Source organism: Lissotriton vulgaris, chromosome 2_1 (assembly GCF_964263255.1).
Source record: "Lissotriton vulgaris chromosome 2_1, aLisVul1.2, whole genome shotgun sequence".
Lineage (NCBI taxonomy): Eukaryota > Metazoa > Chordata > Amphibia > Caudata > Salamandridae > Lissotriton > Lissotriton vulgaris.
Window position 1 is genome coordinate 1,324,980,229 of NC_141687.1, and position 17,023 is coordinate 1,324,997,251.

Consider the following 17,023-nt stretch of genomic DNA (forward strand, 5'->3'; position numbering starts at 1 on the left):
TGGGCTGGATACAACGGACACGCTAGGCAGGGCGACTGCTACGACTGTGGCGGTTCGCCGCCACGCCAGGCTGAGGTCCGACAACTTTTCGGCTGATGTCCAAAACACCCTTATGGACATGCCGTTTGATGGCCGTCGCCAAGGCAGACAGTGCGCTTGAGCGCTTTAAAGACTCCAGGGCTACGGCCAAGTCCTTGGGTCTGTCGGCTCCGCGCCAGCAAACTGCTGCCTTTCGCTCTTTTTGTGGCCAAGGAAGGGGCGCCCCCACACGTCCTGCCCGCCACGAGCTGCAGACTAACTTCCAGCGCTATGGCGGACGTGGTAACCGCCGTGGCGGTGCCCGGGGACAACGGCGAGGCCAGTCCACATCCACCCCCACAGCATCTGCCTCAAAGCCTTCCTAGTCCGAGCTTTCAGGCCCATACGACGCCAGTGGGGGGCAGGGTTTGCCATCACCTCCTCCACTGGTGTACCATCACGTCGGACAGGTGAGTGCTGCAAATCGTCCAAAGGAGCTACTCCCTCCCCTTCGAGGCGACCCCTCCAGCCATACCACTGCAGTACCACCGTGTGTCTGGGGATCACTGAAGCTTCTGCAAGAGGAATTTACGGCCCTCTTGGCCAAGGGGGCCATCAAGCGCGTTCCTGGGCCAGAAGTAGGGTGTGGTTGTTACTCCCACTACTTTCTGGTTCCCAAGAAGGGCAAAGGGGGCCTATGGCCTATCTTGGACCTGCGGAAGGTCAACGGCTTTCCCCGGAAGCAGAAGTTCAAGATGCTGACTCTGGCTCAGGTCTTAGCTGCCCTAGACCCGGGAGACTGGATGGTAGCGTTGGACTTGCAGGACGCTTATTTTCACATCCCCGTCCTGCCTGCCCACCGGCGCTAACTGCGGTTCACGGTAGGCCACGAGCACTTTCAGTTTACCGTGCTCACCTTCGGCCTTACCAGCGCCCCTCGGATGTTCATGAAAGTGATGGCGGTGGTCGCAGCTCATCTGCTCAGATTAGGGGTTTCAGCCTTCCCCCTACCTCAACGACTGGTTGTTGAAGGCGGGCTCGCCCCAGACAGTCGTCAGCCACCTCCAGACTACGGTTGACCTCCTGCACCTGCTGGGGTTCTTCATCAATGTGCCAAAGTCACACCTGTGTCCCTCTCAGAAGCTCCTCTTCATCAGAGCGGTTCTAGACTCGGCGCAGTTGTAGGTTTATCTTCTCGAACAGCGGGTTCGGGATATTCAGGCTCTGATTCTGATCTTTCAACCTTTATCCCGATTCTCGGTCAGGTTGACTCTGGGGCTGATGGTCTCTTGCATCCTTCTGGTGCACCACGCCAGGTGGCAGATGCGGGCTCTGCAGTGGGACCTGAAGTTTCAGTGGGCCCAGCATCAGGGCAACTTGTCCGACTCTTTGTCTCGGAAGGCACCGCAAGGCAGTTGCAGTGGTGGCTCACAGACCGTGATTGGGTCAGTGGCAGATTCCTCTCCCTACCCCAACCGGAGCGCGTAGTTGTGACCAATGCGTCTCTCCTGGGATGGGGAGGCCACATTGGAGAGGCGGAGATCAGAGGCCTCTGGTCTCTGGTAGTTGTGACCAATGCGTCTCTCCTGGGATGGGGAGGCAACATGGGAGAGGCGGAGATCAGAGGCCTCTGGTCTCTGGTGGAGTCCCGGCTCCATATCAGCCTTCTGGAGCTGCGGGCGATCTGACTTGCACTGAAAGCATTCCTCCCCTCTGTCCGGGGGAGTGTAGTGCAGGTGTTTACGGACAACACCACCGCCATGTGATACTCCACAAACTGGGCGGGGTGGGGTCGTGGACCCTATGCCAGGAGGCTCTGTGCCTCTGGCATTGCCAGGAACATCAGGGCGTGACCCTGGTGGTTCAACACCTGGCAGGTTGCCTGAATGCCAGGGCGGACGATCTCAGCCGTCGGTGCATGATGGATCACAAATGTCATCTGAACTGCAGTGGGGAGAGTCTTGGTTAGATCAATTCGCCACCAAAGAGAACGCGCAATGGCATCAGTTCTGCGCGTTGGAATTTCCAAGGCGTCACTCGCTCTGAGACGCTTTTCGTCGCGAGTGGAGTTGCGGTCTGTTGTACGCCTTTCCACCTATACCACTTCTGCCCAGAGTGCTGAAGAAGATCAGGCACGACTGGGCCCAAGTCATCCTTGTGGCTCCTGACTGGGAACGAAGATACTGGTATCCCGAGATACTCAGCATGTCAGTCGATCCTCTGATTCGTCTGCCTCTTCAGGAGGACCTTCTGTAGCAGCAGCAGGGGACGGTCCTCCACCCGAACCTGTCCATCCTCCACCTCCATGCGTGGAGATCGAGCGGCAACAGTTGAGGCCATTTGACTTGCCTCCTGAAGTCTGTGATGTTATTCTGGCAGCCAGGCGTCCCTCCACAAAATCAGTATACGCCTGCAGGTGGAACTAATTTGTGGCATGGTGCCTAGCAAAGGCTGTGGATCCACTCTCTGCCCCTCTTTCTGAGGTTCTCCTCTTTCTTCTTTCTCTTGCCCAGCAGGGTTCTGCTCTGGGCACTATCAAGGGCTACCTCTCTGGCATTTCCGCCTTCTTAAGGCTCCCTTATCAGCCCTCTTTGTTCAAGTCCCAAGTTGTAAATAGGTTCTTGAAGGGCATCACTCATATGTTGCCTCCTGTTCCTTTCGTGATGCCTCAGTGGGACTTGAACCTTGTTCTGACTTATCTGATGTGCTCTCCCTTCGAGGAGGGGACTACTAAGCCTATAGATCAATGAAAAGCCACAGTTTATAAAGGACAATGACGCAAGCCAATGAAAATTATGGGTGCAGAGTGGGCAGAGCTTCGTCATATCTGAATACAGCATGCCTCGCAGAGCAGCACATGCGCTTCCCAGGCTTAACCTAAAAAGGGATAAAAGTTGAGTCCCAGAAATGATAGGCCTATCTCGTTGCGTGACTCCACAGCAAGATTAATGGGGCGCTTATTGTTACGTAAGTTGGAGGAGTGGGCAGAATCAAACAACATCCTGGCTGACACACAGTATAGTTTAAGGAAGGGTTAGGGCATGATAGACCAGTGCCTAAACTTGAGCATGTTGATAGGCAAGTAAGTGATAGTGAAGAAAGTTGACATTTATATAGCCTTTATGCATCTTACAGCCGCGTTCAACTGTGTTTCTCATTCTAAACTGTGGTCTATTATGGCTAAGATGGGCATTGGAGCCCCCTTTAACTCTTTTATAAGAGAGATGTACTCTGGTGCTTTTGCCTTTGTGCACTTTGGCTGGAAAGGCGATTGAACTAAGCACTTTGAGATTGAGAGGGGTGTAAGGAAGGTAGGTGTCTTAGCCCCTTTTCAGTTTTTCTTCTATACTAATAGATTAGAATCTGCTTTGGTGGAGAAGTCTAGGAATGTTCCTCATATTCGATAACACCCCCTTCATTTACTCTTCTATGCAAATGATGCTGTGCTCATAGCACGAACCAGTCAAGCACTGCAGGGTCTCATAGAGGACTATACAATCTTTATGAGGGAGTTTGCCCTCCAGGTGAATGGAATTAAATCACTCTTCTATGTGGGAAACGTCCCAAACAGTGACCTGCATTTCATATTGGAAACCGTAGGGTGGAAGAGGCTGAGACTTTTTCTTATCTGGGTATCTTATTCGATGCCTAGTATTTGTGGAAAAATATGGTTGCAAACACGGCTTTGACTTTAGAAAAAAACTACACTAGCCTTGTTCAACCTTACAAAGAAACGTGGGTCGAAGCCCATCTCTGAGAATCTGTGCATTTACGCAGTGAAATATGTTACCACAGCTACCAATGAGGCGACTGTCTGGGGCATGGCAGATGTAGGTAAGATTTAGCTAATTGAAAGTACATTTATCAAGAAGCTTTAAGCTGTACCCCGATCCTGTTCAAATATAATGTCTCATAGTGAGCTGGGTGTGACTCATATTACAGATATAATTAGGGTGGCAACAGTATTTCTCTGGCACTCAATGTGGGTGAGAGAAACGGTTGTATTAAATCAACAAATCCTGCGTGATTGTATAAACTTACAGCATGCCCTAGCGAGTCCCTGGTTATCATATATAAAATGTTATTTGGAGAAAATTGGGCTGTCCGATATTGTTTAATACTCCTACCACCTGTTTTGACAGTAAGGTGTGATTGGAGGAGGTATTCGTATCTAGGCTGCTCTCAAAAGAAGTAACGCTAATATACAGAAACATGCTGTTATTCACTACAGTTCTCTTCCCTCTTACCCTAACTTGCAGTCTTATTTAATATTAATTCAGTACATTCAGCAGCATCGTTTTATTCTCACTAGGCTTCGCTTGAATCACCTCCTGTTAATGGTCTTTCCTCCAGAGTGTTACTCATCACAGCAGCTCGATCTTTGTTTATGCGACGGCGTGTCAATACAGACTAATGTGCACCTTGTGTTTTTTTGTAAGTTTTATTATTCTCAGAACCAGAAATGTATTGTCCCACTTACGCGATGGTACAATTTTAGGCAGTGCAGACCAGACCCCTGCTTTATTCAAAAGCTGGGTGGGCCATTGGTAAAATCAGAAAAATAATAATGCCTCGGGATCGATAGATGTGCTAAATAGTAAGATGAAGAGAAAATAAATTTAACTCTTCCTATCTGTATTAATCTCTTCAATAATTCTCATATTTTTTAATGTATGTAGTCAAAGAACAACCAATCTACATCCAACTATTTTGAGTTCAGATAAATCTGTTTTATATTTCATTCAAACCAAACCATATTTTCAAAGTCAATATACAAACAAGTATATTGATACAAATATATACACTTATTTACATATAACACAAAATCTGAAAGAGACACGTTAGTGATAGATTCCTTACCTTAGAATATCCCCAGGCGTCAGACTGGATCCGGAAACTTTTGCGTAGCAATACCCCTGCGCGCTGGTAGGCGTCGTCTGCGGCTCCGCGTCCGTCGTCGGCGTCGTGAGCGCCGGGATGACGTCATCGGAGTACTTAGACGGCGCCCATGCGCGCTGACGTCAGTTCTTCTTTTTTCCGCGCCAGCTAGCGCAGATCCGGAAGAAGCTCTACCCCCAGTCACTTTTTGACTGACTAGTTTTTGATCCTTTTTGATCTTCTCTTAGTCGACTGTCTCGACTATCGGTGCCAGGGATGCCCGGGTTCAAGCCTTGCTCGAAGTGCGGCCGACTCATGTCGGTCACGGACCCCCATCGCCGGTGCCTGAAGTGCTTAGGCCTCGACCACGACGATCGAACCTGCGTCGACTGCCGGGCTCTGACGTCGAAGGCTAGGCGGGAGCGGTCCCGCAAGCGTCTCGAGCTGAGGCACTCGGCCCCGCGCCGCTCCAGGTCCCGGTCCCACGGGAGGTCGAGGGACAGGTCGCGAGGTCGGAGTCATCGACGTTCCGGGAGTGGACACCGATCGTCTGGTTCCAAGTCCTCAGGTAAGAGGCATGAGCGGTCGGAGCGACACCATCGGTCCTCCGACCCGCCCCGACGCTCGCTCGATGCGGCTGGGGACTCGGGCGACACCGCCCACGCGGCTCCGCGGGAGTCGCAAGCGTCGCCGCCTGCCCCACACCTTCGGGTCCCTGGGCACGGCGCGTCGCAGGAGGAGGTCGAGAGGTACCTCATGGCCATGAGGGCCCTCCCTCCTCAGTCGGTTCCCGTGGCGCCTTCGGGCCGATCGGCTCCGTCTGGAGGTCCTTCCGGGTCGGGCGATTCGGCCCCGACGACGTCGGGTACTTCGGGCCCGGCGCCGCTGGCGACTTCGGTCCCGGCGCCGCGCGACCTCGCTGGATCCGGCTCCGGATCCGGGACCTCGCCGGTCGACCTTACGACCTCGCCGGCGCCGTCCCTTCAGGTGTCGTCCCCGGCAGCCGATGTGGTTGCCGACCCCAATGTTCCCTACGGTCCTACTCAGGTGTCGGAGGGGCGCCGCTGGGCGCCGATTCCGTCGGCCTTTGGAGACTTCTATCTCCACGAGGAGGCCCTGGCTGTTAATCCTGGTCTCCAGGAGCCAGGTGACGAGGAGCAATGGGAGGGGTCCGAGGACCCTCTGGCACGTGATTGCCAGTCGCATCAGGACTGGACATATGAGCTTGGGGAGGCCAGTGGTATTGACACCTCGCCAGACACTGGATTTACGTCGCCCCCGACTGTGGCTTCGGAGGCGGGTTCTGCTTACAGCGTAGTGTTGACGAAGGCAGCTAAGGCCTTAAACCTTCAGCTCCCCGTCGCGGCCGTGAGGACTAATCTCCTCACTGAGGTCCTCAAACAGCAGTCCGGCTCCACGGAGCCCCTTCTGCCGTTCAATGAGGCCTTGTGTGACGTTCTGCTGGGCACTTGGTCCAAGCCCGCCACAGGCCCCCCTGTGGACAGGAACGTGGCCAGACGCTACCGCCCGGCACCGGGCGACCCATGCTTTTTGTCCACCCATCCCACCCCCGAGAGCCTGGTCATCCAGGCCTCTAACTCCCAATCCGCATTCCCGTCGGCCCCACCCGACAGGGAATCCAAGAGATATGAGCAGTTCGGGAAGAAGGTCTTCTCGTCTGTGAGCCTAGGGCTACGGTCTGTGAACACCAACTGTCTCTTGGGCCGCTACACCCACACCCTGTGGGACACGGTTGCGGAGGTGCTGCCACAATGCCCTGAGGAGGTCAGGGCTAAACTCAGCCAAACCCTTGCGGACGGCCGAGATGCGGCACGTTTTTCTATCCGGTGTGGGCTGGATACCACGGACTCACTGGGCAGGGCGATGGCAACGACGGTGGCGGTTCGACGCCACGCCTGGTTGAGGTCCGCCAACTTCTCGGCCGATGTCCAGGCCACCCTCCTGGACATGCCGTTTGATGGCCGTCGCCTCTTCGGCGACAAGGCAGACCATGCGCTGGAACGTTTCAAGGACTCCAGGGCCACGGCCAAGTCCTTGGGCCTTACGGCCCCACGCCAGCAATCGGGTGCCTTTCGCTCCTTTCGTGGCCACGGAAGGGGCGCCCCACCACGGACCGTCAGCCACGTGCCGCAGAATGTTCAGCAATGCGGTGGCGGCCGTGGGAACCGCCGTGGCGGTGGCCGGGGCCAACGGCGAGGCCAGTCCACACCTCCCTCAGCAGCCCCCGCCTCAAAACCTTCCTAGTCCGAGTTTTCAGGCCCATGTGACGCCTGTGGGAGGCAGGGTTCGCCATCACCTCTCCCACTGGCATACAGTCACTTCGGACAGGTGGGTGCTGCAAATTGTCCGAAGGGGTTTCTCCCTCCCCTTCGAGTCTTCCCCTCCATCCATGCCACCTCAATACCACCGTGTGTCGGGGGATCACTTGCAACTTCTGCAAGAGGAGGTTTCGGCCCTCTTGGCCAAGAGGGCCATCGAGCGCGTTCCTGGGCCAGAAGTAGGACGTGGTTGTTACTCCCACTACTTTCTGGTACCCAAGAAGGGCAAAGGGGGCCTACGCCCTATCTTGGATCTGCGGAACGTCAACGGCTTCCTCCGGACGGAGAAGTTCAAGATGCTCACTTTGGCTCAGGTCCTGGCTGCCCTGGACCCGGGAGACTGGATGGTAGCGTTGGACTTGCAGGACGCCTATTTCCACATCCCCGTCCTGCTGGCCCACCGGCGTTACCTGCGGTTCATGGTAGGCCAAGAGCACTTTCAGTTTACCGTGCTCCCCTTCGGCCTTGCCAGCGCCCCACGGGTGTTCACATAGGTGATGGCGGTGGTCGCAGCCCATCTGCGCAGGCAGGGGATATCAGTCTTCCCCTACCTCGACGACTGGTTGTTGAAGGCGGGCTCACCCCAGTCAGTCGTCAGCCACCTCCAGACTACGGCCGACCTCCTGCACTTGCTGGGGTTCTCCATCAATGTGCCGAAGTCACACCTGTGTCCCTCTCAAAAGCTCCTCTTCATCGGAGCGGTTCTCGACTCGGCGCAGTTTCGGGTTTACCCACCCGAACAGCGGGTTCGGGATATTCAGGCTCTGATTCCGGTATTCAGGCCGTTATCCCGGGTCTCGGTCAGGTTGACGCTGCGGCTTCTGGGGCTGATGGCCTCCTGCATCCTTCTGGTGCGTCACGCCAGGTGGCGGATGCGGGCTCTGCAGTGGGACCTGAAGTTTCAGTGGGCCCAGCATCAGGGCAACCTGTCCGATCATGTCCTGATCTCAGAGGGCACTGCGAAGCAACTGCAGTGGTGGCTCACGGACCGCGACTGGGTCAGTGGCAGACCCCTCTTCCTACCCCAGCCGGAGCACGTAGTTGTGACGGACGCGTCCCTCCAGGGCTGGGGTGGCCACATGGGAGAGGCGGAGATCAGAGGCCTCTGGTCTCCGGCGGAGTCCCGGCTCCACATCAACCTTCTGGAGCTGCGGGCGATTCGTCTTGCACTGAAGGCATTCCTCCCCTCTGTCAGGGGGAGCGTAGTGCAAGTGTTCACCGACAACACCACCGCCATGTGGTACTGCAACAAACAGGGCGGTGTGGGGTCGTGGACCCTATGCCAGGAGGCTCTGCGCCTCTGGCAGTGGCTGGAACATCAGGGCGTGACCCTGGTGGTTCAACACCTGGCAGGCTCTCTGAATGCCAGGGCGGACGAACTCAGCCGCCGGTGCATGATGGATCACGAATGGCGTCTGAACTCGGACGTGGCGCAAGGTCTCTTTCGACAGTGGGGAGAGCCTTGGTTAGATCTATTCGCCACAGAAGAGAACGCGCAATGTCAGCAGTTCTGCGCGTTGGAGTTTCCAAGGCGGCACTCGCTCGGAGACGCTTTTCGTCGCGAGTGGAGCTGCGGTCTGTTGTACGCCTTTCCGCCTATACCACTTCTGCCCAGAGTGCTGAAGAAGATCAGGCGCGACCGGGCCCAGGTCGTCCTTGTGGCTCCGGACTGGGCACGAAGATACTGGTATCCCGAGCTACTCAGCATGTCAGTCGATCCCCCGATTCGTCTGCCTCTTCGGGAGGACCTTCTGTCACAGCAGCAGGGGACGGTCCTGCACCCGAACCTGTCCAGTCTCCACCTACAAGCTTGGAGATTGAGCGGCGGCAGTTGAGGCCATTTGACTTGCCTCCCGAAGTCTGCGATATCATTCTGGCAGCCAGGCGTCCCTCCACAAAGTCGGTATACGCCTGCCGGTGGAACAGATTTGTGGCATGGTGCACAGCAAAGGCTGTGGATCCTCTCTCTGCACCCCTCTCGGAAGTGCTGCTCTTTCTTATTTCCCTTGCCCAGCAGGGCTCTGCTCTGGGCACTCTTAAAGGGTACCTTTCTGCTCTATCAGCCTTCTTAAGGCCACCAGATCAGCCTTCTTTATTCAAGTCCCCTATTGTAAGTAGATTTCTGAAGGGCATCACGCACATGTTCCCTCCTGTTCCCTTCGTGATGCCCCAGTGGGACTTGAATCTGGTTCTCACCTATCTGATGTGTGCTCCCTTTGAGCCACTTCATAACTGCCCCCTTCGTCTCCTTACTCTAAAGACTGCATTCCTGGTTGCCATCACCTCTGCCAGGAGGGTGAGTGAGCTCCAGGCTCTTTCTTCTTCTCCACCTTTCCTGTCTGTTCATCCTGATAAGGTGGTGTTACGTACACGGCCTTCCTTTCTGCCCAAGGTTGTCACGGCCTTCCACATCGGGCAGTCCATCACTTTGCCCACCTTCTTTCCGCCTCCGCATCCCTCGAAAGAGGAGGAGAGGCTCCACCGTCTGGATCCAAAACGTGCGCTCTCCTACTACCTAGATCGCACACGCCAATTCCGGGTGGATGACCAACTCTTCGTTGGTTACGTGGGCGCGAAGAAGGGAAAGGCTGTGCACAAGAGGACCATCTCAAGATGGATCATCTTGTGTATTCAAGCATGCTACTCCATGGCGAGGAAGGAGCCCCCGGCTGGATTGCGGGCTCACTCCACTCGGGCCACGGCAACGACAACTGCCCTGGGCCGCGGTGTCCCCCTGCAGGACATCTGTCAGGCAGCCACGTGGGCCTCGCTGCACACGTTCGCAAGACACTACTGCCTGGACAGTCAAGTCCGGAGGGATGGCTTCTTTGGCCGTTCCGTCCTCCAGGACTTTCTGGTGTGATATTGGTTCGCAGACCCACCACCGGGGTTGGTATTGCTGGGGTATCTATTCTAAGGTAAGGAATCTATCACTAACGTGTCTCTTTCAGATGCACAAGTTACTACTTGTGTAACGATATATCTGTAAGAGACATTAGTTAGTGATAGATTCCTTACCGCCCACCCATCCTCCCCGTTCTGCGAATCGATATCTAGGGTTAAGGTCATCCCCTTTCAGGGCCCTAGTTTCATGGCACCAGTGTTAGTTCTATCATGGCTCTGCGTATCTGGCGCGGAAAAGCTGTGTTATCAGAACTGACGTCAGCGCGCATGGGCGCCGTCTAAGTACTCCGATGACGTCATCCCGGCGCTCACGACGCCGACGACGGACGCGGAGCCGCAGACGACGCCTACCAGCGCGCAGGGGTATTGCTACGCAAAAGTTTCCGGATCCAGTCTGACGCCTGGGGATATTCTAAGGTAAGGAATCTATCACTAACTAATGTCTCTTACAGATATATCGTTACACAAGTAGTAACTTGTGCCACAAGTGTAAAGAACTTTCTTGCTCTCTTTGCCCTTATTGTATATCAGGATGCACCTCAAAAGTTGTAAACCCAGTGCATTCCTTTATTGGATCACATGGGAAATGCCTTACGGTCCTATTAATTCAAACCCTATATTGTATTAGGCGTTATTTACTTATTTTACATTTTATTTCAAATTTATATATATACACGCAGGCTAGAGGTGGGTCACTTTTTATAACTTTTGTTGATTTGAGTTCTGCTTTTGATTGCGTGGACCATTTTTTGTTATGGTCAACATTGGCCGAGATGGGTATTGACGCACGCTTAATTACCTTTATCAGAGAACTGTATCATAACTGTGGGGCAAGAGTGAGATTTGGCAAGCAGGGCGAATGTACCGACAAATTCGCCCTGTCAAGAGGGGTTAGGTAAGGGTGTATCCTAGCCCCCAGGCTATTCACTTACTATATAAACTCAGTGGGCCAATATCTCTCTCTCTTTCAAAATGATTACCCTACCGTGAAAGGTTTACCGGTGCCAATCCTCTTGTACGCCGATGACGCGGCCATAATGTCCCAGACCCAAGTGGGTCTGCAGAGGGCAGTGACTAAATTCGCAGGTTTTATGCAGGATAGAGGGCTGAAAGTAAACATTTCGAAGACTTTTACCATGCCGTGTACCAACAAGCGCAGTAGGGTGCCATGTAACGTGTTCCTGAACAAACAGAATATAGCCATCGTAGATAAGTTCTGCTACCTGGGCATACTGTTTGACAGGAAATGTCGTTGGAAACAGGCGATTGAAGCAAGGAAGCTGGCCTTCATTCACACTATAGGCGCCTTACGCGCTTTTTCTAACAGAGTGGGTGGTAAACCTATCAAAGAACTGGTACAAATATATCAGACGAAGTGCGTGTCCACAGCCACCTACGGGGCGGGACTTTGGGGCATCGAGAAGGATCAAACTTTGCAGAGCTGTGAGAACCAATTCATCAGCTACCTTCTAGGTGTCCCAAAAACTACATCTTCATTTATGACGCACATAGAGACTGGAGTTAAGCACTTGGGCGACATAATTAAGATGGCCCCAATTCTCTTATGGCATAAGGTATGGACAACAAGGGAGGTCATTTTTAACAGGGACCTCCTGGAAGATTGCCTGGCATTAGATGGGGTTGCAAATTTCCGTTGGTTGTCGTACGTAAGATCTGCACTTAGTGAGATAGGCCTCCCAGATTATTATGTTAAACCTAGGACCATGGAGGGCGTATCTAGATCAGTTCTCAAAAAAACACTGACCTCCCATCTGGAAACTTTGAGATGGAATGCTGAAAAGAACAAACAAACCATCTTAAATTTTCAGGAAATCACCCCTAACGAAGGCATGCAAATGTATCTAAAAGTGGACCCCAGCCCGTATCACAGAATGCTGTTGACTCGTCTCCGTCTTGGGATTTTCTTTCGTTTGGTTTCGGTACCGGAGATGAACAACTGGTCTTCATTGACTCTGACATGTTTGTGTGACAATACCGCATTTCAATCTAATTTGCATTTAATGTTTTTTTGCTCCTTCTATTCCACCCCCAGAAAACTTTATTTAAAACCTCTGTTAAACCGTTGGGGTGTAAGAAATTGTAGGCCTGCCTTCTTAAGACTGTTAAAACTTGAAGACGAGCACGTGATTTTTGCGGTATCTTGTTTTTTAAGATCTGTCATGTTGTTGCGGAAAACAATGCAGTAAAATATTCTTGCTTGGGTCCTTCTATGCCCATTGTGTTGGTCAGCACAAATACCATTTCATATTGTATTGTATTTGAATGAATTTTTAAGACTTGATTATTATAATTGCTGTTTTTTAACTGTTAATTCTCATACGTAAGCATTTATTAATTGTGATGTCTTATATGTATGTGTTGTGTTTTATGATTTTACGAAAATCGAATAAAGCTTATTATACATACATATATATATCTGTTGACTCGTTTCAGCCAATCTATTTAGTGGCCTCATCAGGACTAGGGTAGTCGAGTGCTTGCTTTTCAATTCCAACCTTATCAAAAGAATGAACGAATGGACACCCAGGAAGGTGGCAATGGAAGTCAAACGCGCCACTCAAAACACTATATGTGCTCCAATTTATGCACTCAAATATCCACAAAGTGGATTGTTTCCTTTCCGTGACCTTTATCTTAAGTACAAAGTCCTCTATCCTCAATGGTGCCGAATCAATAGTCTTTTCCAATGCCGGTCTTTAACGTTCTCCCAACTCGAACGTCGGGTGGGCAATTGGTGTCAGGCTGTCGCATCCTAACTCTGGAACTGTCTGAAGCTCTGACGTCGGCTGTCATATCGAAATGATGAATCGCGAGAAGATTAAAGATGGTCCTAGTGTTTTTAACAAACTTTTGTGCTTTAATGTTTATATTGTTTTTTATCTCATTTTTAAAGTTGTAAAACCCATGAACTGTTTAATGATGCACTGATTGTTCTTGTCTTTTAATAATGTCTATATATGACTGTTTTTAAATATATACTCAGTCTGACAACAAGGCTAATATTATGAGAAAAACTACTTCTGGATCAGTCAGATGAAAATTTGCAGATGTGCACTAGAATGGTTCCACTATTTTCAGGATGTTTCCTTTGGGAGTCCGGTTTTCTGGAAAAATATCACATTAACATGTTATGGAAATAGTTGCAAAGCCGGCCCCAAGATTAAACCGACGTCCTCTTGCCTGTGTGGTGCATTCTGACCACAACTCGCATAAAAATGATTTTGAAGTTGGTAAAAACACACAACTGCATTTTATTTATTTTTCTGGTAGCTTTGTTTATCAGGCCACATGCTGGCAGCACTCCAAATCTCATTGTAGAGATGTATATTTTTTAACAGTAAATATAGTGACTGCAGTTACTTATGTTGTCAAAGTGAGAATCTCTGCTCCAGTTCAGTGCTGTCAGGCTAAAACTTGTGAAAAATAACAAAGAAGTTTCTGTTCTATTTAAAGCGTTTATCGCCTTTTCATAGACCTCAGAGCTGGGTGTGACGGAACACGTGGAAGGAGATCCCTGCAAATTTGCCCTGTGGTCTGGCCGTACGCCTTCTTCGGACAACAAAACTGTGTTAAAAGTGAGTGCTGTTGGCTGTGCTTGTTGCTTCTATGTGTGTTTTGCTGCATTGACAGAAAGGGTTGTTTTTTAGGCTGGAGCTGTTGGCGTGTAATTGTGTGTGTTGTGGGCAGCAGGAGATTATTCATAATATTGGAGACAGGAAAGAATCTTAAAAAAGAAGAAATATAAAGTACAAGAATGGTGAATTGAGTAAAAGTGTTCAGATTGTGAGCTCATCCAGAGAATGTAAGATGAATGCGAAAAGTAGTAAAAGGAGCGAGTACAGAAATAGAATGGGTGGAGAAAGAAGAGATTATGAATTTATGATGAGTGGTAGATGGTATGAGGGATACTGTCAGTAGAACAGATAATTGGAACGAAAGTGGCAGAGCAAGAGGGGTGTTACCAAGCGGGGTGGACAAGAAGAGTGAGGCGCAAAGAGGCAAGAATAGGAAGTCGAATAAGGCAAGAAGAGTGAAGGTGGAGGGGTACGAAGATGGATGTGCGGTGCAGTGAAGGAGGAAGCGAAGAGACAAATTGTAAAACAAGAGTGTCAAGAATAAGTAGTTCAGTCAAGGAGAGCATTATGTGGTTAAAATGTGGGAAACAAAGGGCTTGCTAGACTGGAGGTAAAGAAAAAAAAAGTGGGCAGTGTGATAAAAGAACATTAAGAGAGTGAGGTTCAGGAGAAGAGAAGGACAAAGTAAAGGGAAAGAAGAAAGGCTACTATTATAGTTCCAAAACAAAACCAAAGGGGATGATTGACGGAGTGTTGAACATTGCAAGCACTCACCTCCCAGTCAACTGATCTGGGTTTAATCCATCATCATTCTTTTTAAATTTTTGAAAACCTTTATTTCACGAATGCACACAGCTATTCAGCCTGACATCCCGGAGGCAAGGCAGCATAATAAACAGAGCATAATAGTGCAGTTCAGGTACAGCAGGAAATTACAGGTTTATTTTATATTTTATAACAATGAAGAAACGCCAAACGGCGCTAAGAAGTGGCAATGGGAGGGGAGTACAGCAAGGAGTGTAAGGCCAGGAGGAGAAAGAGACCAGCATTTCAGAAGCACAGAAGAATAGAGGATGGTAGGAGGTGGGAGGAGAAAGACAGGATTACTCAGGTATCGTATACAGTTGGTGTCCTAGGTCACAGCGACAGGTGCTCATCCAGTGAGGCAGGCTCAGGCGGTAGACACACCTCACCCCGGTAAGAGTTCCAGGCACCCCACACCCTGTTCCATTTGTTGGGTTTCCCCCTGGCAACATAGACAGTCTTCTCCCGGAGCATACACCAGTCCATGTTGGCCTTCCACTGCACCACCAAGGGTGCCGTATTGGCCCCCCACTTTTGAGCAATGTCTCTCTTGGCCACCATGTTGCCTAGGGTCACCCACTGAGTTTGGGCTGTGTTGTGATCCGTCGGCTCCCAAATATTAAGGAGGCACCTACGGGCTTCCGCCACAATCCCCACACCCGACACCTCACTCATGACCCTGTGAATCCTCCTCCAGTAGGACGCTATGGCCGGACATTCCCAGAGGATGTGCAAGAAGGTGGCGAGGGCACCACAGCCTCGACGACATAGGCCATCGGGCGAGTAGCCCATGTGTATTAGGCGGGGGCCCGTAACGTACACCCTGTGCAGGATTTTAAATTGGACCAAACGAAGCCGGGATGAGATGGCAACCTCCTTAGGGGAAGACACTGCACTCTGCCAATCTTCCTCATCGATCTCCAGGCCATCCGCCACCCACTGGTCTCGTAGTCCAAGGAGAAGGTCAGTGCGAACATTAATTAATTTTTTATAGGACAGCGAGATTGCGCTATCTGGCATATGGCCATCCAGCACTCTGTCCTCCAGCGGTGAGCTTTCCGGGGTGTCTTCCCCAGGGGTCATAGCAGAGAGCAAGGCGTGCCTCAGCTGCGCATATCGAAAGAACTCCGAGTCACCCAGCTGGTACTCAGTCTGCAGCTGGGGGAAGGTCTTAATAGTCCCCTTGGAAATCATATCCTCCACCCTGGTGATGCCAATAAGGTCCCATTTGTCAAAGCCCTTGGTGTGCCATAGCCTGCCCAATATATCGGATTCATAGAGGGGAGTGAAACCGGTCAGTCTGCCCTGCCATCCCTGCACCCTGGTGATCGAACGCCAAATAGAGACTGCCGTCTTAGTGGGACCGGACATACGCCGATCCAGAGATCTGGAGTAAAGGGCGCGGTAATAATTACCTCCACTCATGAGCCACCTGTCCATAGCGTAACCAGGGCTATTTACCGGCCCATAGAACCCGTGATTGAGTGCCGCAAGCTGGGAGGCCCAATAGTATCTACGTACATCCGGCAGTGCTATGCCCCCATCATACCACGGGAGCGTAAGCTTCGTGATCGCCACCCGAGGTCGGCCATCCCAGAGCAGGGCCCGCTGAAGACTCTCAACTTCTCGGAAGTATCGGGCCGGTACCGGGTCTTGGGTGTTTTGTAGGGCATACAGAAATCTGGGTAAGGACATCATTTTAAACAGGGCCGCTCGGCCAAGCAGGGAGAGCGGGAGCTTACGCCAACCCTCCACGTCGCGTCGAAGGCGTTGCAGTGGAGGGAGCAAGTTCTGGTCGTATCGAACCTTCGGGTTCCCAGAGATGTAAATCCCTAGGTACTTGAAGCCCTGTGTGGCCACCTGGATGTTGCAGCCTCTAGGGAGGCGCGGCGTGTCCCCTTTCAATACGTACAGGGAGGACTTGGCCCAATTGATAATCAGGCCAGAGTATCTCCCAAAGTGTTCAAGCACATCGCAGGCGACGATGAGTGACTGGTATGGGGACGTCAGGTATAGGAGGATGTCGTCCGCATAGAGGGAGATGCGGTCCTCAAAGTCCGGTGCCCAGGTGATACCATGAAGGTCAGGGTGGTAGCGCAGAGTGGCCGCCAAGGGCTCGAGAGCCAGGGCGAATAGTAGAGGCGACAGGGGACAGCCCTATCTGGTACCCCTGTGGAGGACAAAGGTCGTCGACAGGCGACCATTCACAGATACATTAGCCATTGGGCTGGCATATAGGAGCTTCACCCAGCTGAGGAAGACCGGGCCAAAACCGAACTTAGCTAACACCGCCCAGAGATAATTCCACTCAATGGAGTCAAACGCCATGGTGGCATCTAGAGACGCCAGCACGGCTGGCTCCGTGAGAGTATGCGCCCTAGCCAGGGCGCCGTGAAGTCGTCTCAGATTGAGGGCAGTGTTACGGTGCGGAATAAAGCCCGACTGGTCCGGATGCACCAGGTCGCCAATAATCCCAACCAGTCG

At 51.8% G+C, this 17,023-nt stretch overlaps 1 protein-coding gene across 6 annotated transcripts in view; it reads left to right on the forward strand.

Annotated features, from left to right (window-relative positions):
* KALRN (kalirin RhoGEF kinase) overlaps positions 1 to 17,023 on the forward strand; it is a 1,626,736-nt gene that overhangs the window by 1,169,628 nt on the left and 440,085 nt on the right. For all 6 annotated transcript variants that reach the window (XM_086957084.1, XM_086957086.1, XM_086957088.1 and 3 more), the window contains exon 31: positions 13,634 to 13,735. In XM_086957084.1, the coding sequence (XP_086813210.1) occupies positions 13,634 to 13,735 (102 nt within the window). The remainder of the gene's footprint in view (positions 1 to 13,633; positions 13,736 to 17,023) is intronic.